The following is a 15,940-nucleotide window of genomic DNA, read 5'->3' as shown; positions in this document are numbered from 1 at the left end:
GCAGGAAGCAGAATGATTTCAATGTGTGTTGGAATGATGAAGTTCTCAAGTTTGGGAGCTCCAGACGAAGGTCAGTTAACCCGCCAATGTTTTGGCCAACTTTGAGGAAAGACCGTGGCCGTGATGACGACGCGTCCCTCTTCAATGAGGGCTACCATTGCCATAATGTGAAGGAAGGGCCGAATCAATTTGGAAGCCACAACAAACGATCCAGTTCTGCATCAACCTCGAGAGGTTGCCTAAGGGCTGAGGAAAACATACGAAAAGTCTGTACTTGATATCGTTCTTTTTATTTGGAGTGACGTCGCACAATTGGTCAGTCTCGCGTGTCCCTTCAATAGATTCAGGTTATCCCAACTCTGACTGTCCCTGGCAGTGACTTCCCTTCTTTGGTGTGTCCACTTCCAAATCACGTACATCTTCCCTGCGCTTTCTGTACGAAGCGGAGAGAAGTCTCCTGGATCACCAAGACAACGCTTTTACTCGAACAGGAAGGCATCTCGGGCTCAGTAAGCTCGTCGAGCGTGGCATTTGTGTTGATGCGTTGGGTATTGTGCATTGGGCTCGAGAAGAGAGACACGATCATAGAGATTCAGACTAAGAGAAAAGTTCAAGACTAGTTAGGATGATAAAATGCAAATCTTCATGTTTTGTGGTACCAGTCCTGGCAAGTTCATTATCGCTCCGGCTTGCAAGCTGCAGAGTTGAAGCCTCACTGAACATTGAAATGGTGATACTGAACTTACCAAATATTTGCGTTGCATAGGATGATTTTGAATCAAACACCATCGCGTTGTCACATCCCATGTCAAGTTCACCTCGATAGTATCCTTGTATTTATATTTGTCCAAGTACCGTATTCTAGTGCCTTTCTCATAAGACGTCCAAACTCGATTTTCTTGAATACGGCCCTTCCAAATTATCCTCTTGACCTGTCCAGTTGAATGGACAATAAAACCTGCCAACTTTCCGCGTTTGCCATATTTGTGCGGGTGAAGGCAATTCCACAAGATAATGAGCGCCCTCAAGCCTCAGCCATTCTATAATGAGGCCCTCGCGGTAGAGCCATAATCCCTTTACCAAAACGAGTTAATGTGTATACCCATCCTATCAGGTATACCGTTGTAGTTTGTAGTTGTTTAATGATCTCCCCACAGATTCGTCCCTCCGTTCTCGGCGTTGCGCCCATCGACATCTTCGGAGCGAAGGGATGGGGAAATCATAGGCTGGTCAACTGCCATAACATAGTCGACAAGAGAGTAATCTGCGGTGCAAACTCGCGGGCGGAAACGACAATAGCTTTTCCCACCGGCTCGATTACGGCAATCTACTCTCTGACATACGTGGCCATAAACGCAGTTTGCTCTTCGGTAACCTCCTCCATGCGTATAAGGTACAGAACGTGAGAGATGTTCAAGCGCTGGGAGCAGTTCTTTATCAATTGGTGCATGTTCATATCTACAGTTGTTGCTCTTGCATGAACCATATAACTGTGCATTATTGCAGAATCTCTTCTCCTGCGATAGCGTCTTGAGACGTCTTGCGACTTCGGGGTCGGGCGGAGGCAAGTAAGTGTCGAGACGGTCCTCGACTGCATTGATGGCAACACATCCATCTGGGATGTTATCTTTTCGAGGTAGGGACTTAATATTACTCTTTGTGATAGTCGAGCCACGTCGCCAATCGCCTGTTAAGTTCTTTGTGTTTGTGCCGATAGCTGACGGCGAGGGTGTACTATTCTGACTGGATGTTTTACTGTCGACGTGAGAGAACTTGCAGCCGCTGCCATATCGGCAATTTCCTTGCGCATAAAAGCTGCAGACCGAGTTCTCATTATTTGTGTTTCTTTTGATCGTAGAATTTGTGTATGGTACGCTGATGACTTTGCTTATATTGTTGGATGACGCAAGAGACGTCTTTGTTTGCGTAGTAGAATAAGTGTATGTGAGTGGCACATGGCGGAACACGCCAGGGAGTTCTTTAACATTCATACTAAGTCTGTCAAACTCCTTATGAAATAACATACTCGGCGTTTGAATAAGCGTGAATCTTTCACGGTTGCCCCTAAAGGGGATAAGGTTGGATATGTAGCCTACATTATGGCAGGCCGCGAAGTAAATATGCTTGCACTGGGCGTTGTCGGCGTACAGGCGGAGAATGGCCTTGACTTTAAAGTCGGCGTTTTCTTTTAATTTGCCCGCGTCGATAAAATCAGCGAGACCGTAAGATCGGTTGAACCCAGCTGTGAAGGATGAGAAGGACCGCTTTTCTGCTCCGGCAAGGCCGTTTTTGCAGAGGGCTTTTGATAGGCCTGTGAGGTTGGCGTAGATGCGGACCATGACCTTGCAGGATTCGAGACCTTTGTGGCGTAGACTATCTTTGATAGTATCGTTGAGTTGTTTGGCGGCTCTACTCCCGCCTTCTTCACCGTCTTTGACGAAGCGTTCGTCAAAGATGTAACCATCTCCGTCGACGACTACGAGAGCAAAGGGATTACGCTCTTGACCTCTTGCGAGCTGCTTGTAGCGCTCTCTACCCTCACGCTCCTCTTCATAATCGCTTTTAAGACGCTTATAGTCTTCGATCAGAACAGCGTATTGGTCGAGAATGTCGTTTAGGGCATTGTTATTTCGAAACTCGGCAAGCTTCTCAGCTGCACTGGCGATTGTCGCATCAGGAAGCATTGTCAGCGGATGACGACGACATGCCCTGCATTGCCGAAGATTCCGGGGAGACTTGTGAGTGAGATGTGAGGTGAAAGAGGAGACGGTAATGCTGTCGCTTATGCTGAGTGCGGGCACAACAGAATGCCTGTCAATTTTAAAGCGGTAGATGAGATTGCGGTTGCGGAGTCAGGTGATATGCCACGTGTGTTGCTCTTCAGGCGTCAACGGCGGGAACCCAATCTTGCTCGACGTTGCAAGAGGGCGAAAGAAGGGCGGCTACGTAAGAGTTGTTTCACTTCCTTTTGTTGTTTATTTTTCTGTGTGCACAGTCACTTTATTGGCGACATCACTGTTTGCATTCGTGAATTTGGTCAAGTATCGTATGTTTGAGGCCGTGCGTTTTACCGCCCCACTAACGGCTTTGGAACGGCATCCAATGCCATGAGCCTTACACAGAATATCAGGTAATGCATGTGTTTCTTCGCATTCACAAAAATGCTACGATGTTTCGGCTGTTACACCTAAATGCACTGCCTCTTGTGTCTTTATAACCATTCCTGTCTTGTCTCGTCCCATGTTGGGGTACCCAGGCCTTGGACTTATGCAATAGCCTAACATTGCTTATTCTGTAGGCATCTAGCATCTTCCATGTGTCAACAAACACAATAATGAACATGTACCAAACAAGCCAATCTCTAGTCTACACCGTCGTTTACTCTAAGGCACCGTTTGTCCTTCCTTCCATCCATCGCTGAAAGGATAATCCGTGTATCCATCCGTGCTCTTTACCTTGTAGAAAGTATCCCTCTGATACGGCGCCAGGGGAATATTCCTCGCGAGCCTGAGCGGCAAATCCGGATTAGATATAAAGTGTCTTCCAAAAGCAAAAGTAACAGGTCGGTCCTTGAAAGTTGTTTCCAGGGCTTTGTTTGCCTTTTCCGCTATGTAACCCCCAGCGAGAATGACTGGCCCAACCCAAGCCCATGCATCAAGCGCAAAGTCAAGGCTTTCCTGGTCGTCCGCCTCCCTGTCCACGTTCCCAGCAATACGGGGCTCAATTAGATGTAGGTACGCGAGCCCCAGGGGCTTCAGCTCGGAGATCAAGTAGCTGAACTGCGGCTCGGGCTCATGCATTCGCATGCCTTGGAATGTACTGAACGGTGACAGTCGAATAGCTGTCCGAGCCGGGCCTATCTCTTTTGAAACAGCTTTCGCAATCTCAAGACAGAACCGTGATCGATTCTCGATACTGCCGCCCCATTCATCTGTTCGTCTGTTACATGTATCTTGCGTGAATTGGTCGATGAGGTATCCATTGGCAGCATGAATCTCGACCCCGTCAAAGCCCGCATCGATGGCATTTCTGGCAGCGCTGGCGAAAGACGCAATGCACTCCCAGATCTCTTCAGTCGTCATGGGCCGTGGTGTCGGATACTCTTCGCTGATGGGAACGTCGCTGCTGCTGACCATTTCCAGGCCAGCCTTGTCCAGCGCATGTTGACGAGCTGCTCTGCCGACGTGCCATAGCTGCATGAAGATGAAGGACCCTTTGCTGTGAACCTCATCTGTTACATGTCGCCACGCTTCGACCTGCTCCAGCGTGAATATACCCGGCGCGTTCTCATCGCGGCCTCGCGATTTGGCCGATACAAATGTCGCTTCCGTGATGAGAAGCGTGCCGGGAACTGAAGCTCTCTGCGCATAATAGTCCCTCATCATATCCAACGGTGCGTGATTTTCATCTGCCCGCAAGCGCGTCATCGGCGCCATCACGACGCGATGCCTCAACGAGCATCTCCCGATATCGATAGGACTTGTAATGTTTGTCATGTCGAATATGTAACTATTTGCAAAAACTTCGGAAAACACCAAAAATAATTACCGAGACAATGGTCTCATTGTAAAGTGGTGGATTATCGGAGCTTACCTCGTGGCGATAAGACCCCGCATTGGCCAAGCACGTCACATCAGATCCATCTGTCAATATCGGTCGGAAGTTGACGATGGAGTTGGTGGATCTTGAACCGTGTTTCGGAAGTTATGTTCTCATTTTCTCATCCATCTCCATACAATTGAGGAGACATGAAAAAGTTCCTGATCAACGTTGGGGAAATGGAGCCATGGAAAATTCTCGATCCAATTGAAAGACTACGTCGAGATGCGGCTGAGTGAGAACAAGCTCATCGGCAATTACGAGCCCACTTCACAAGATGAGAGTAATGGATATTGTTCCACTGTATTTGGGGTAGCGTGTGGAGCTGCTCTCATTTTTGACGGAGACCCCATGGTGAAGATTTTTTAATTGACGATGATGTACTGCGATGTTGTGTGCGTGCTTCAGTCTGCTTTCACTCAAATCTGCTCAACGGCCTCCTCAGAGCCTCAACGCCTTTTACTCAATCTTATTAATAATTAAACCAAGTGCAACGTCGGCGGCTGTGGCTGCCAAGTATAAACTTAAAGCTGTGACAAATGAGAGCATCTCCGACTCAAGCCCAAATTCTCGACCAATCCCTGCGACATTGTTTGTGCTCTCACTTTGTTCTCACTTTTCCCCGCCGATCACCGGCCACCGCGAAAATTACTGTCCCGCCCTAACCGTCTGTCACCATCCACCACTTGAAGCGAAAACTGCAAAAGTCTGGGGTAGATCATCCCACTAAACCCAATCAATAACCTCCCCAACGGCTGGCAACGTCCCGAGAGGGCGCATCGCACGCCGTATAGCCGGTGACAACATCATCAGCAAAGCGTTTCTTGGATTAGCGCGGCACAGCTATCTCCGAAGCCTTATCTTTGAGTCGGTGCTTTGCGAAAAATACCAGCATATCTTGGCTCGAGATAATCATAGGCTGATTTCTTCCCTGTGATCATGGCGGTACCCCTCACTCACAGTGATAGGTGGCTTACTGCTAGTTCTTGGCTTTCGTACGAGTGTGACAGCCCGGGGAGATAGCGATTTCTCTACAGATTTGCTTGTGAATGTCCTGAATATGCGACAACTTGGCAGGTGAGCATTGAGATGTGATGGATTGCGATTGGTAAGCTGCTGATCATTTGTCTCGATGAGTCTGATGAGAAATTGGCAAATGTCAGTCCCAGGGCGTGAAGTCGTGCGGGAATCGGAGGTCTTGGCTCCAAGTCTGGGGTCGGCTTTTGTTAGCCAATTGCAGGTGCCCAAATGCACTACCAGGGCGTCGCGTCGGCCAGGACGGCCAATCACCTCAGACCAGAGCCTTGGCTGAGATAAAGGGTCATGTGTTGGCACTCCCAACTCGTCTTGTGGCGGAACTGAAAGGTCAGCTCAAGTATCGGGGGGACGACACTTTTTATCTTCTTCCATCTTCATCTCAAACCTGCATCGTTATCTCAGCCCATGACTAAGATTATCCAGTTTTCTCACTATCAGCGCTAACAATTCCTCGAGTAACACGATCAAAATGTCGGCTGCCCAGGTTTTGTTCAACGCTACTCCCATCAACACCATACAGGCTGAGCCAAAGCGTAGAGGAAGTTGGGTTCCCACACGAAGAAAGTCAGAATGTCCTCTCGAAGTCACTATCGATCGTCACTTTGAGGCCAAGATCTACACCTCCGGCTCGACCATCACCGGCTCTGTGTCATTCTCACCTAGCGCAGATCTAACTGTTGATGCGTTCGAGATAGTCTTCACGGGCTCTGAAACAACACTGGTTCAGATGTTTCACCAGGGAACTATGCCTAAATCAGGACACAAGTTCCTTCAGCTTCGAATGCCAATCCCAGAAAGTGCCCTGCCACCCGATGGAGTGCTTCAGGCTGGTCAAGCCTACGAGGTTCCTTTTTCTTTCGTCATTCCATACCAATTACCCAGTGCAGCTTGCAAGCATCGAAATCCGATTATTAGGGAACGACATCTACAGTTACCGCCGACTGTTGGATCTTGGGAGCACGATGACATGGCTGTTCATACCGTAGCTATCAACTACGGTGTTGATGCGCGAGCACTCCTCAAGACCGATAAGGGCAAATCTATGGTTCTGGAAAGAACTCATCCTGTCAAAGTCATGCCCTATCTACCAGAGCAGCCTCCGCTGCATATCCTCCCGGGAAACCCGCGATTCACTATGACTCAAGAGAAGTCGATCCGAAAAGATATTCTCTCCTCTAAGCTAGGCTACGTCAGAGCAACCACTCGTCAACCGGATCCCGTCATCATCTCAGCCGACAAGCTACAGCCATCAGAATGCTCACTTAATATCGATCTCGAGTTCTGGCCAACTTCCAAGAAAGCAACTCCACCCGAGATGTACGCAAAGTCCGCTAGCATCAAAGCATCGACATACTACTCTACAGGCCATCTGAGCTTTCTGCCAGATCAACACAACTTCCCCAGCGTGATGCCGAACCCCATCTTAAGCTTTGTTCTTGATGAGAGCGCAACGGTCACCAAGTCGCCCGCGCCTCACTGGGAACAGACATCAGCTTCAATCTCAGCGCCGAGCTCCCGCAGAGGCTCGGAGAACTCTACCATGGGCGATGAACCTCCCCGCACGGCTTCCAGACGAGGTTCGAAGAGTAGTGATATCATCAAGGCGGAAGCGCCTCGACATACTGCAACTTTGCCCGTCTCGATCGAGCTGCCGAGCCCCGATAACAAGATCTTGCTTCCGACCTTTTACTCCTGCCTCATCAGTCGGACCTACATTCTAGAAATTGTTTTGGCTTCTAGAGCGCATGGTTCCAGCTTTACCCTGCGACTTCCACTGCAGATTGCGGTCGAAGGGCATCACGAGACAGGCATCAACCATGTGCCGACCTATGTGAGTTTCGTGGAGTCACCATGAGGAGACGTTTCAGCTAATAAGGGAATAGGAACAAGTCCAAGCAGGACAGGACTTATATGATGCCCTTCCAACTTACGATACCGCTATCTGAGGTCTTTTTTATCTCTTTGTGATTGGCTTACCAACTATGAGTTACTCTTTGACGCAGGGATTGAGTGGAAAAATTGTTGCTTAGTAGTTTTATACCCACACATTTTAGTTTAATTTAATTTAAAACCTATACTATCGATTCTTTATGTCTTCTCTGTCCAGTCTGCTGGATTCTGTCACAGCTGACGAGGTGGTCAACCCTCAGTTTGGACCACCAACCGTGACAGAGACCGCAAGGCGCATAAAGTTTGTCCAGTTGTCGACATTGAGTTCGCCGCCAATTACCTTCCAGATAAACCTATCCATGCCCTTCAGTCGACAGCTCTCTCCATTCGGTGCCCAAACAATGGTGTAGACCCTCATGGTGTTATACTCCCTCTTCTCAATGAGGATCTTAGCCTCGTTGGCCCTGACAAACTCTCTGATTTCAGAACCTTTGAAACCTGCCCAAGGCTCGGCAGTCATAAAGTTCTTATCTCCTAGGGCGGTCTTGAAGTCGTCCGGTGGGAGCATGCCCTGAGGGGCATTTGCCTTCAGTGCGTCGTATGCTGCATTTGGTGTTGGAAGTTGAACCTTGAGAAGAACATAGTTTGCTTTGATTGGCGTGAATGGGGCAAGGAATTTGCTGACGGTGGCGGTATTGGTGGTGATGCGGTACACGATAGAGTTGTCTTCTTCCCACGAACCATAGTAGACAAACGAGTCGCGCTTGAATCCGCCATCAAGTAACCATAACTGATGATAAGGTGACTCAGTAAAGGTGTGAGCACCTCCCCATAAGCTACCCATGATGAGCTAACAAGTCGCCGTGTTCCTGGGTACTGATAAATTACTGGCGGTCAAAATTTTGCTAACGGAGTATTTTAGATATACGAAGAGGATGTTCAGGTGAAAAGAAGTTCCGGGGAGAATCAGTCGACTGTCGGGAATAGACAATGTTTAAATATTAACCATAAGAGACAATTACCGCTGAGGCATATCGGCTAGGATGAGTACCTCCGTATAGTCGCGGGGAGACAAGAGGAAACAAAAGGCCAACACTGTGGTTCAAAACTTTAAAACTTGTCATTTCAACCTCAAATATATTCTGATATCGCTGTATATGAGTCTCCTGCAAGGGCGTTTTGTCTTACACCAAGTTCGAAGCCAGAAGAGAAGCCACATTTCTTGGTATCCCCGTGCGGACACGGAGAAAGTGACAGGGCTAGTCGATATCCAGACTGCCAGCGGAGACACAGGTTGCAGAGCTACTATCTAACCGGTATGAAGATGCCATTAGTATCAAGTAGCGCACAGCAAGGTTTGTGTCTGCAATGTAAGAGAATAAGAACTTCGTCAGCGGGCAGTGGCTTGGTCATACCCTGCCTCAACAAGTAAGCATGCCGAGCTGCCTGCAGATTTGTACAACGAGTCTTACGTTCGTATCAGTGCCTCCCGTGAGGATTTAAAACGCTTCACGTTCCAAAGCCTTGCTTTCTCACACAGCAGGTGGTCTAGAAAGATGTAGGCCGTCGCCCGACAAACAGAAACAAATCCATATGTGAAGGTGTCAAGAGTGCTGCCCTGGACCAAACGGTATAAAATTGCGAACGACACTGAATTTATCCAAATACAGGATCGGGGGATTAGAAGAAAGGTCAAAGCTAAGTGATAATGCGCAGTAATCTCTAGCCTGATATTATCTAAGGCAACGTAGCCTTCTACACTTCGTCAGATCCTTCTTGCTTCCCATCCTGATTCCTTCTCTTGTATAATGAGTCCTACTATCGCCACTAGCTCTCACTATTATTGTGGTACGGTTGGCTATCCTGTACAAATACTGGCTGAATGACCGGAACAGGCGGCTTCGGCTCAGGTTCTTGGAAGGCCCTAGTTGGCATTGGTACAGACCTCAATGAATCTCTGATGCCGCCACCTGGCCTCTCGCCATCGCCTCGGCTTCTCCTTCCCATCCTGAAAGCTAAGATGACGACACCGACAATGAGGGATACGCCTGCGATTGAACCGACGACAGCACCAGCGATGACACCTCCACTAGGCCCATCACTGCCTTTGGTCTCTCCACCGGTAGGACTCTCTGGCTCCTCTGGTTCCGATGTACTTGACGGAAATGTGGTGAATGAGCTGATCTCGATGTCCGTTGAAGATTCGCCCACAGACTCAGAGGTCGATGACTCGCTTGTAGTTGTCGTGGTTTCGGTCGCGGTTTCGGTCGCGGTGTCCCCTACAATTCCACCAAGGTCAGTCCTCTGTTCAATTATCCCAGTGTACTACAATACACACAGTCTATTGGATCGTCTAAGAATAACGTGCTGATACTGGTTGAAACACCGATGGAGTCGTCGCAGCTGACCAGCCATCGAAGACCCTCCAAATCGTCGGGGTTATCGTACAACCTGATGGCCACGCAATCGCCGTTGCTATTCAAGGATGTCAGTTTAATCTAAGCCTGTGATAATCCCAAGATATCGCTGGTGTATTACCAAACCAGTGTAGAAGAGGTACTGACGCCATCTTCAATCCATTGGGTGAAGTAAGCCGTACTGCCGATACAGGACGTGCCGACTCGATAATATTCGTCGGAAGTGAACCAGTCACAATGCGCGTATGTGTCTGGGTCTCCAGAGAACTTGAACGTCGTGCGGAAGGATACTGAGCTCGGGCAACTAAGTGTTTCGGCTGAGAAGCTTTTGGTTACTATGTCATCTGGGTGTTTAGAGGGAAGAGATACTTGTTCCATCTGTGACCGTATAGCCAATTATCGAGTCACATTGCACGGGTACGATATGACTAGAGAGATAAAACAAGATATAGGCAAGAGTTAGGTTAAGTTTGTCCATGTTGCAAAGCGGTTTCTTGCAACTCTTGAGTCAACAAGAATAAGGCTCTCGAGTTTGAGAAGAGGGGAGATCCTTTAGCCCAAGTACCCCTTTAAAACAATCCTGCCAGTGACTTCTATCACAATTTACATGATCCAGTGGCGCTCGATAGTTCAATTCCAATGTGCAATATTTTCAGCTGCTCTCCCAACAATGGATAGCCATTGGTGATGACGGTCTTGGCGCTGCAGGCTGTCACAGCCTGCTTTTATCTTGCCCCTGACGAGAACCTACAGAGCACCACAAGAAAGCTGCATGTCTCACCAAGGGTGGAAACCAATCTTACTCACGCCCAAAAATGAATCTCAGCCACGACTAATGCATGAACAAATCGATGTTCTTCAACACATGGCCCTTGTGAACTCTTCTATATAGCCATGATCGAGGTTAAGAGAACAGCCCAATACATGCCTCATCTTTGCCTAATTATCTTTTAAGGAAAAACAGTCAACTACACGGAGGCAACTACATCAATCGACTCATGCTAACTCTCTACACCAAAAGCCGGTGACTGACTGTTACGACAAGACAGTTCACAGTTCGGTCCCACGGGAACAGCCCTACCGACAATCCGGGCTCAACGGACTAGATGTCTCCGAAAGCCTAAAACTCTGGGTAATATGAGCCTGACTTGAAGTTGTGCCTTGGAATTGATCAACGGAATTGGGTGTCGCTCACCCGAAATCCTGGGCCTGAATCGCTTAACTCCGCTTAAATCCATGTTGATGGTATCTATTCTCCGAAAGTCTCAGAATGAATCATAACAATAAGCGGGATCCATGACGATCACCGAGTTTCACTCCATTTTTTAAGTTATAAATTAAAGGGCTCCCAGGTTGGAAAGGATGTAGGAGTTGAATATTTCACGCAAGAATCTCAGACTGTGCATTCGCACTCGGGCTCATCATCATTACCCATTGCTCGCAAGGATGACGGCAACAACCTTTTCTCAGTTCAATGGTGAAACAGAGGGTCTCGAGGTCGCCCAAGCCTTCTCTGCCCAAATTTCTGGTAAGGTCGTGCTGGTCACTGGAGTGAACCGAGGTGGGATCGGTTACTCAACAGCTGAAGCTTTGGTACGTGAGAAATATGGTTTTCGATCAACGAATCCGCAGTATTTTAACCAAGAACATGCTACAGGCATCGCAGGGGCCGTCGCATCTCATAGTCACCGGTCGCTCTCGTATCAAGCTCCAGGAAAGCGTTGACGCAATGAAGAGTCTATACCCTCAGGTCAACTACGTCGTCCTCCAGTTCGACCTCTCTAGCCAACAGTCGGTTCGCGCCGCTGCTGCGGAACTTCTCGGTCGGAATGAAATTCCAAAAATCGACCTGCTCATTAACAATGCTGGAGTCGCGTTCCTCCCAGAACATACGTATAGTCCGGAGAAGATTGAGATGCATTTTGCGACCAATCATATCGGCCACTTCCTCTTTACCAGCCTCATTCTACCAAAGCTTATCAGGGCTGCTGAGGAGAGCCCTAAGGGCGCAACTCGCATCATCAACGTGTCCAGCGGTTCGCCAAAATGGGCGTACATGAGATGGAGTGATATCAACTTTGAGAAGAAGAACAAGGACCTACCGGAAGAAGAGAGGCCCAACTATGAAGTGCATAGAGCATGGGGATCTCCTAATGTGGAAGAGCTGAGCTATATCCCTCTGGAGGCGTATAACCAGAGCAAAGTCGCAAACGTACTCTTCAGCATTGGCACAAACAAGCGATGGTACGAGCGTTACGGGATCTTGTCACTGGCGGTGTTTCCAGGATGGATTGAGACAGAACTCAGCAGACACATGCCCTCCGAAGCTCGCGAGGCAATTGTAAAGGTTGGGAACCAGAGAGGGGTGAAGTACAAGACCCTTCAGGCCGGGGGGTCGACCACTGTTGTTGCGGCGCTAGATCCTAAACTTGGACCTGGTGAGAAAAGAGAAGGAAAGGAGAACTACGGTGTATTCTTGGAAGATTGTCAGATTTGCAGCGGTGCGCATCCTAAGGCTGAGTCTGATGAAGAGGCGGAGAAGCTTTGGGAACTGTCAGAGAAACTGATCCGTGAAAAGTCTTGAAGATATCTTTGTCAATGGTAATCTAGCAATATCCAACAGGTTTTCAGAATCCATAGGTTACTCGCAAGATGCACACGTCTTTGTGTTGTTTTGATTAAAGTTCCCAGTGAAGGTCTAAATGTTTGAGCCAAAACTGAACAGAGGAAGATTATCTCGTGAGTGCAGATATAGGATCCCAAGGAAATAACTATAGCCTTTGCTACTTAAGCCGCTTTCCTCATGCCCTCTGCTTCTCCGAAAAGCGTGGTTGAATGCGCACTTTAAAGTCCAACGGCTTGACGAACCAATAGCTCTGAGTATGCCAGTTCTGGTGCTGCAACGACGAATCAAGGCCGAAGTCAAAATCGCGGATAATCCGTGGGATCAACTTTGACATCTCAAGCATTGAGACGTGTCGGCCAATACAGTTTCGTGAGCCGAGTCCGAACTAAAATGGTCTCTCGTCAGTGATATGATCGAATTCTTCAGCTGAAGGAGTCTTACAGGCATATAGTAACGGTTCATCATGGAGAGCCTTTCGCTTTCAGTCGTGAGCCATCTGTCCGGGTTAAAGGAATTGGCATCTTGGCCAAACACCCGAGTATCACGGTGCGCTACCCATGTGTTGATGCCAACAATAGTCTGTATCATTCGTTAGCAGCCAGCACGGACTTTCTCAGCTTATCGTCATGGACCTACTCCTTCTGGGAAGAATCGTCCGCATATCGTTGCGCCGCCCTCTGGAACAACTCTCTCCAGTGGGAGACCTGTAGCGGGATGCATTCGCAGCGCCTCCTTGATCACAGCTTGGAAATAGACCATTTGCTGACTTTCCTTAAAGGTGGGGGACTTTGATAGTTCTCCTCGTGCTGTAAAGTCGTCGATCTCGGCCCTTAACTTCTGTAAGCAATCAGGGTTCTTTAGCAAATAGTACAAAACGGCTGAAAGACTGATGGCAGTTGTATCAGAGCCCGCGACCATGTTAGATGTGCACCCCATGAGAACGTGATACTGAGTGAAGACATCGGGTGAGGCAGCATGTTTGGCCAGGAACTTGGTGAGAAAGTCTTCCATGGTGACCTCACTCTCTGCGGCGACGGGCTTGGGAGCCACCTGAGCTTGACGAATCCTCTCGTTTGTAAAGCTCAAGATGTATGCTCGACCTGTTCCCTTCCCTCCGGCTAGCCAGTTCCTGATCTTGAAGAGGTACTTATGCAGACTTGGGAAAATGCCAACCAGGGTCGCATAACCCAAATGGTCCTCCAAAGCACCGATGACATTACCAACATCGTCTCCACTGTCCAGGAAGCCGAAGCGCTTTGCATATGTGATCAGACCGATGACATCGAATGCGTAGCACTGGAACCAGTGTCGCATGTCGACAGGTAAATGAGTCGCGGTGCTGGACATCTCAGAGAGACGTTGAGTAAAGATGTCGGCACAATCGTCGACAAAGGGTTCATAGTGCACAAGTGACGACATTGCGTATGTCGCTTGATATAACTTTCGGTTCTGGTTGTGACGTTTGATAGACTGATCGCTGAAGATGGCCCATGCGCCAGGACTTGACCAGGCTGAGTACCACGATGACTTTGGGAAGTGAGTGCCCAGACCGTAGATTGTCTTGGCTGCCTCGGGATCGTTGAAACTATATCGGTTGGGCCCATATCGCACAATTGTCCCTAAGGCAGTGCGTTCAGTGGATGTTGTAAGCAAAGCGGCGGTTGAATATACCGTATTTCTTATGTAGATCGAGGTTTACATCTTGGAATGAGCCTTTCCAGACTTTCCAGAAGTACCAGCCATCTGTGAACCGGGCGAGGGTAGGTCCCGGCACAGTTCGTAGTGGTGAGCGGAAAGATTGAACGGCGAACCGCAAGAGGAGTGCTAAAAGCACTGCCGGGATAGCAAATACTGCGATTGGAGAGGTCATCTCGAGGCGTCGCCAGTGTCAAGAGACCGGAGGTCGTTGAGAACGAGGTTACCCTTGAGTCTGGACTTGTCGAGGTTTTATAGCGCACGTCCGCCAGATGAGAATTACCGATTTGTCCTCCCAAGGCTTGAAGGGGGATAGTTGTATCCAATGACGTGGGGCATGTTCTGTCAGCCCAAGATCAAGTGTCAGCATCTCGTCTGTTGTCCCCCGAGGTCTCCGAACTTATTTACCCCGCAACCCCAGAGTTCTTTACGTCAATTCTGGGGAAGATCTACGTCTCGGCCGAAGTTCGGGTTGCGCAAGTGGGCGATCCGATGAATGGGTAGCGCATACTGAACGTACGAATGAAGCTCGTTCATTCTGGCTGGCTTAGTTTTAGCCAGCATCTTGTTTGAGCTATTGAGAAGCTCGGCCGACAGGGCCCACCGAGAGAAAATGGATGCAATCATGGATACTCATGACACAGCCTGCATCGACGATCGGGTTGTGGACGCCAGTCCCGATGCACCATTGCAGCCAGCTAAGTCAATAGCTGAACGGGCTATTATTTACGATGAGGCTACGGTAGCCATTCTTGACATAGGCAAGGCCTCTTGAGCCTCCTTCGCCCGGTGAGACCAGCACGGAGATTGAGGTACCGGTTACCACGCAAGATGGAGTTACAGTCATTCCCACAGAAGCCATTCCCTCTATGCAAGTAGCCACTGCCACGGATCTTGTAACTGAATCTCTCATCCTTCAGCCGGTTGAGACAGTGATCGAATCTGTTACAAAGCTAGGACAGGCACTGGTCGAGACCACGGTTACGACAGTCGCTTACACCATCATCGACCAAAACAACCCTTCAACCATGACTGTCACCTAATACTGTGATACCTTGTCTTATGAGCCTTGCAACCTTTGTGCCCATCCTCCCGTGCCCACTGTCGAGATGACCACTTATGTTATACCTTGTAACGCCTGCAGTTGTCATGGCGAATCACAGCACCTTGCACTGCCTTTACAGAGCCAGCCAGAAACGCTGTTCATGGATCACAAGGCTTGGTAAATTCCTTTGCTCCCACCCGAGGTGCATATCATGCGATACCGGGACCTGTTAGAACAGTCACTACGTCGCTCCGAGATGCCACGCCTATCGCTGGTGCTCATATCGAGAGTACCAGCCCCAACCAGAATCAATCGAGTGCGGGAAGAATAAGTTTCCTAGCGGTCGACACGCAAAGCCATATGCGGTGCCTTGACAGTCTTCTTCTCCAGCCAGCGGCAATGGCCCGCAGTGCCGGAAGTTGTAGTTGCGGAAGCTAGGCACTACAAACGGGGTATTCTGGGCTCTATAGCAGTGATCTTCGTTTTCATGGGTGTTTTCTTGTAGTTACTCTGAGATATGCCTTCTGTTTTGACTCCTCCTTTATGATCGAGGCTCCAAGAACGCACTGGGGCCGAAATCTCCCCTGCTACGATATTCGAGAGAACTGGGATACTTCATGTACATACTTT

At 48.9% G+C, this 15,940-nt stretch overlaps 8 protein-coding genes; 3 read left to right on the top strand and 5 right to left on the bottom strand.

Annotated features, from left to right (window-relative positions):
• Positions 1–1,139: 1,139 nt before the first annotated feature.
• Positions 1,140–2,684, bottom strand: FFUJ_10913 (uncharacterized protein; the record flags this gene model as incomplete). The annotated part of the gene is made up of 1 exon (XM_023569750.1): positions 1,140–2,684. One exon carries the CDS (start codon positions 2,682–2,684, stop codon positions 1,140–1,142), a length of 1,545 nt encoding a protein of 514 aa, XP_023436920.1.
• A 699-nt stretch (positions 2,685–3,383) lies between these two features.
• On the bottom strand, positions 3,384–4,436 carry FFUJ_10912 (probable NADPH2 dehydrogenase chain OYE2; the record flags this gene model as incomplete). Its single annotated transcript, XM_023569749.1, has 1 exon — positions 3,384–4,436. The coding sequence occupies one exon, from the start codon at positions 4,434–4,436 to the stop codon at positions 3,384–3,386; it is 1,053 nt and encodes a 350-aa protein (XP_023436919.1).
• Positions 4,437–6,106: 1,670 nt separating this feature from the next.
• FFUJ_10911 (uncharacterized protein) lies at positions 6,107–7,492 on the top strand (the record flags this gene model as incomplete). The annotated part of the gene is made up of 1 exon (XM_023569748.1): positions 6,107–7,492. The coding sequence occupies one exon, from the start codon at positions 6,107–6,109 to the stop codon at positions 7,490–7,492; it is 1,386 nt and encodes a 461-aa protein (XP_023436918.1).
• A 291-nt stretch (positions 7,493–7,783) lies between these two features.
• Positions 7,784–8,371, bottom strand: FFUJ_10910 (uncharacterized protein; the record flags this gene model as incomplete). The annotated part of the gene is made up of 1 exon (XM_023569747.1): positions 7,784–8,371. The coding sequence occupies one exon, from the start codon at positions 8,369–8,371 to the stop codon at positions 7,784–7,786; it is 588 nt and encodes a 195-aa protein (XP_023436917.1).
• A 983-nt stretch (positions 8,372–9,354) lies between these two features.
• Positions 9,355–10,322, bottom strand: FFUJ_10909 (uncharacterized protein; the record flags this gene model as incomplete). XM_023569746.1 has 3 exons in its annotated part: positions 9,355–9,806; positions 9,866–10,002; positions 10,066–10,322. The coding sequence occupies 3 exons, from the start codon at positions 10,320–10,322 to the stop codon at positions 9,355–9,357; spliced, it is 846 nt and encodes a 281-aa protein (XP_023436916.1).
• Positions 10,323–11,390: 1,068 nt separating this feature from the next.
• On the top strand, positions 11,391–12,528 carry FFUJ_10908 (related to double substrate-specificity short chain dehydrogenase/reductase 2; the record flags this gene model as incomplete). XM_023569745.1 has 2 exons in its annotated part: positions 11,391–11,537; positions 11,602–12,528. 2 exons carry the CDS (start codon positions 11,391–11,393, stop codon positions 12,526–12,528), a joined length of 1,074 nt encoding a protein of 357 aa, XP_023436915.1.
• Positions 12,529–12,745: 217 nt separating this feature from the next.
• FFUJ_10907 (related to pisatin demethylase cytochrome P450) lies at positions 12,746–14,440 on the bottom strand (the record flags this gene model as incomplete). XM_023569744.1 has 4 exons in its annotated part: positions 12,746–12,955; positions 13,012–13,149; positions 13,207–14,189; positions 14,242–14,440. The coding sequence occupies 4 exons, from the start codon at positions 14,438–14,440 to the stop codon at positions 12,746–12,748; spliced, it is 1,530 nt and encodes a 509-aa protein (XP_023436914.1).
• A 450-nt stretch (positions 14,441–14,890) lies between these two features.
• On the top strand, positions 14,891–15,308 carry FFUJ_10906 (uncharacterized protein; the record flags this gene model as incomplete). XM_023569743.1 has 2 exons in its annotated part: positions 14,891–14,967; positions 15,032–15,308. The coding sequence occupies 2 exons, from the start codon at positions 14,891–14,893 to the stop codon at positions 15,306–15,308; spliced, it is 354 nt and encodes a 117-aa protein (XP_023437218.1).
• Positions 15,309–15,940: the final 632 nt, after the last annotated feature.

Source organism: Fusarium fujikuroi, chromosome FFUJ_chr10 (genome assembly GCF_900079805.1).
Source record: "Fusarium fujikuroi IMI 58289 draft genome, chromosome FFUJ_chr10".
Taxonomy (NCBI): domain Eukaryota; kingdom Fungi; phylum Ascomycota; class Sordariomycetes; order Hypocreales; family Nectriaceae; genus Fusarium; species Fusarium fujikuroi.
Note: the sequence above shows the minus strand (reverse complement) of the source record. Positions and strands in the feature narration are given on the sequence as shown.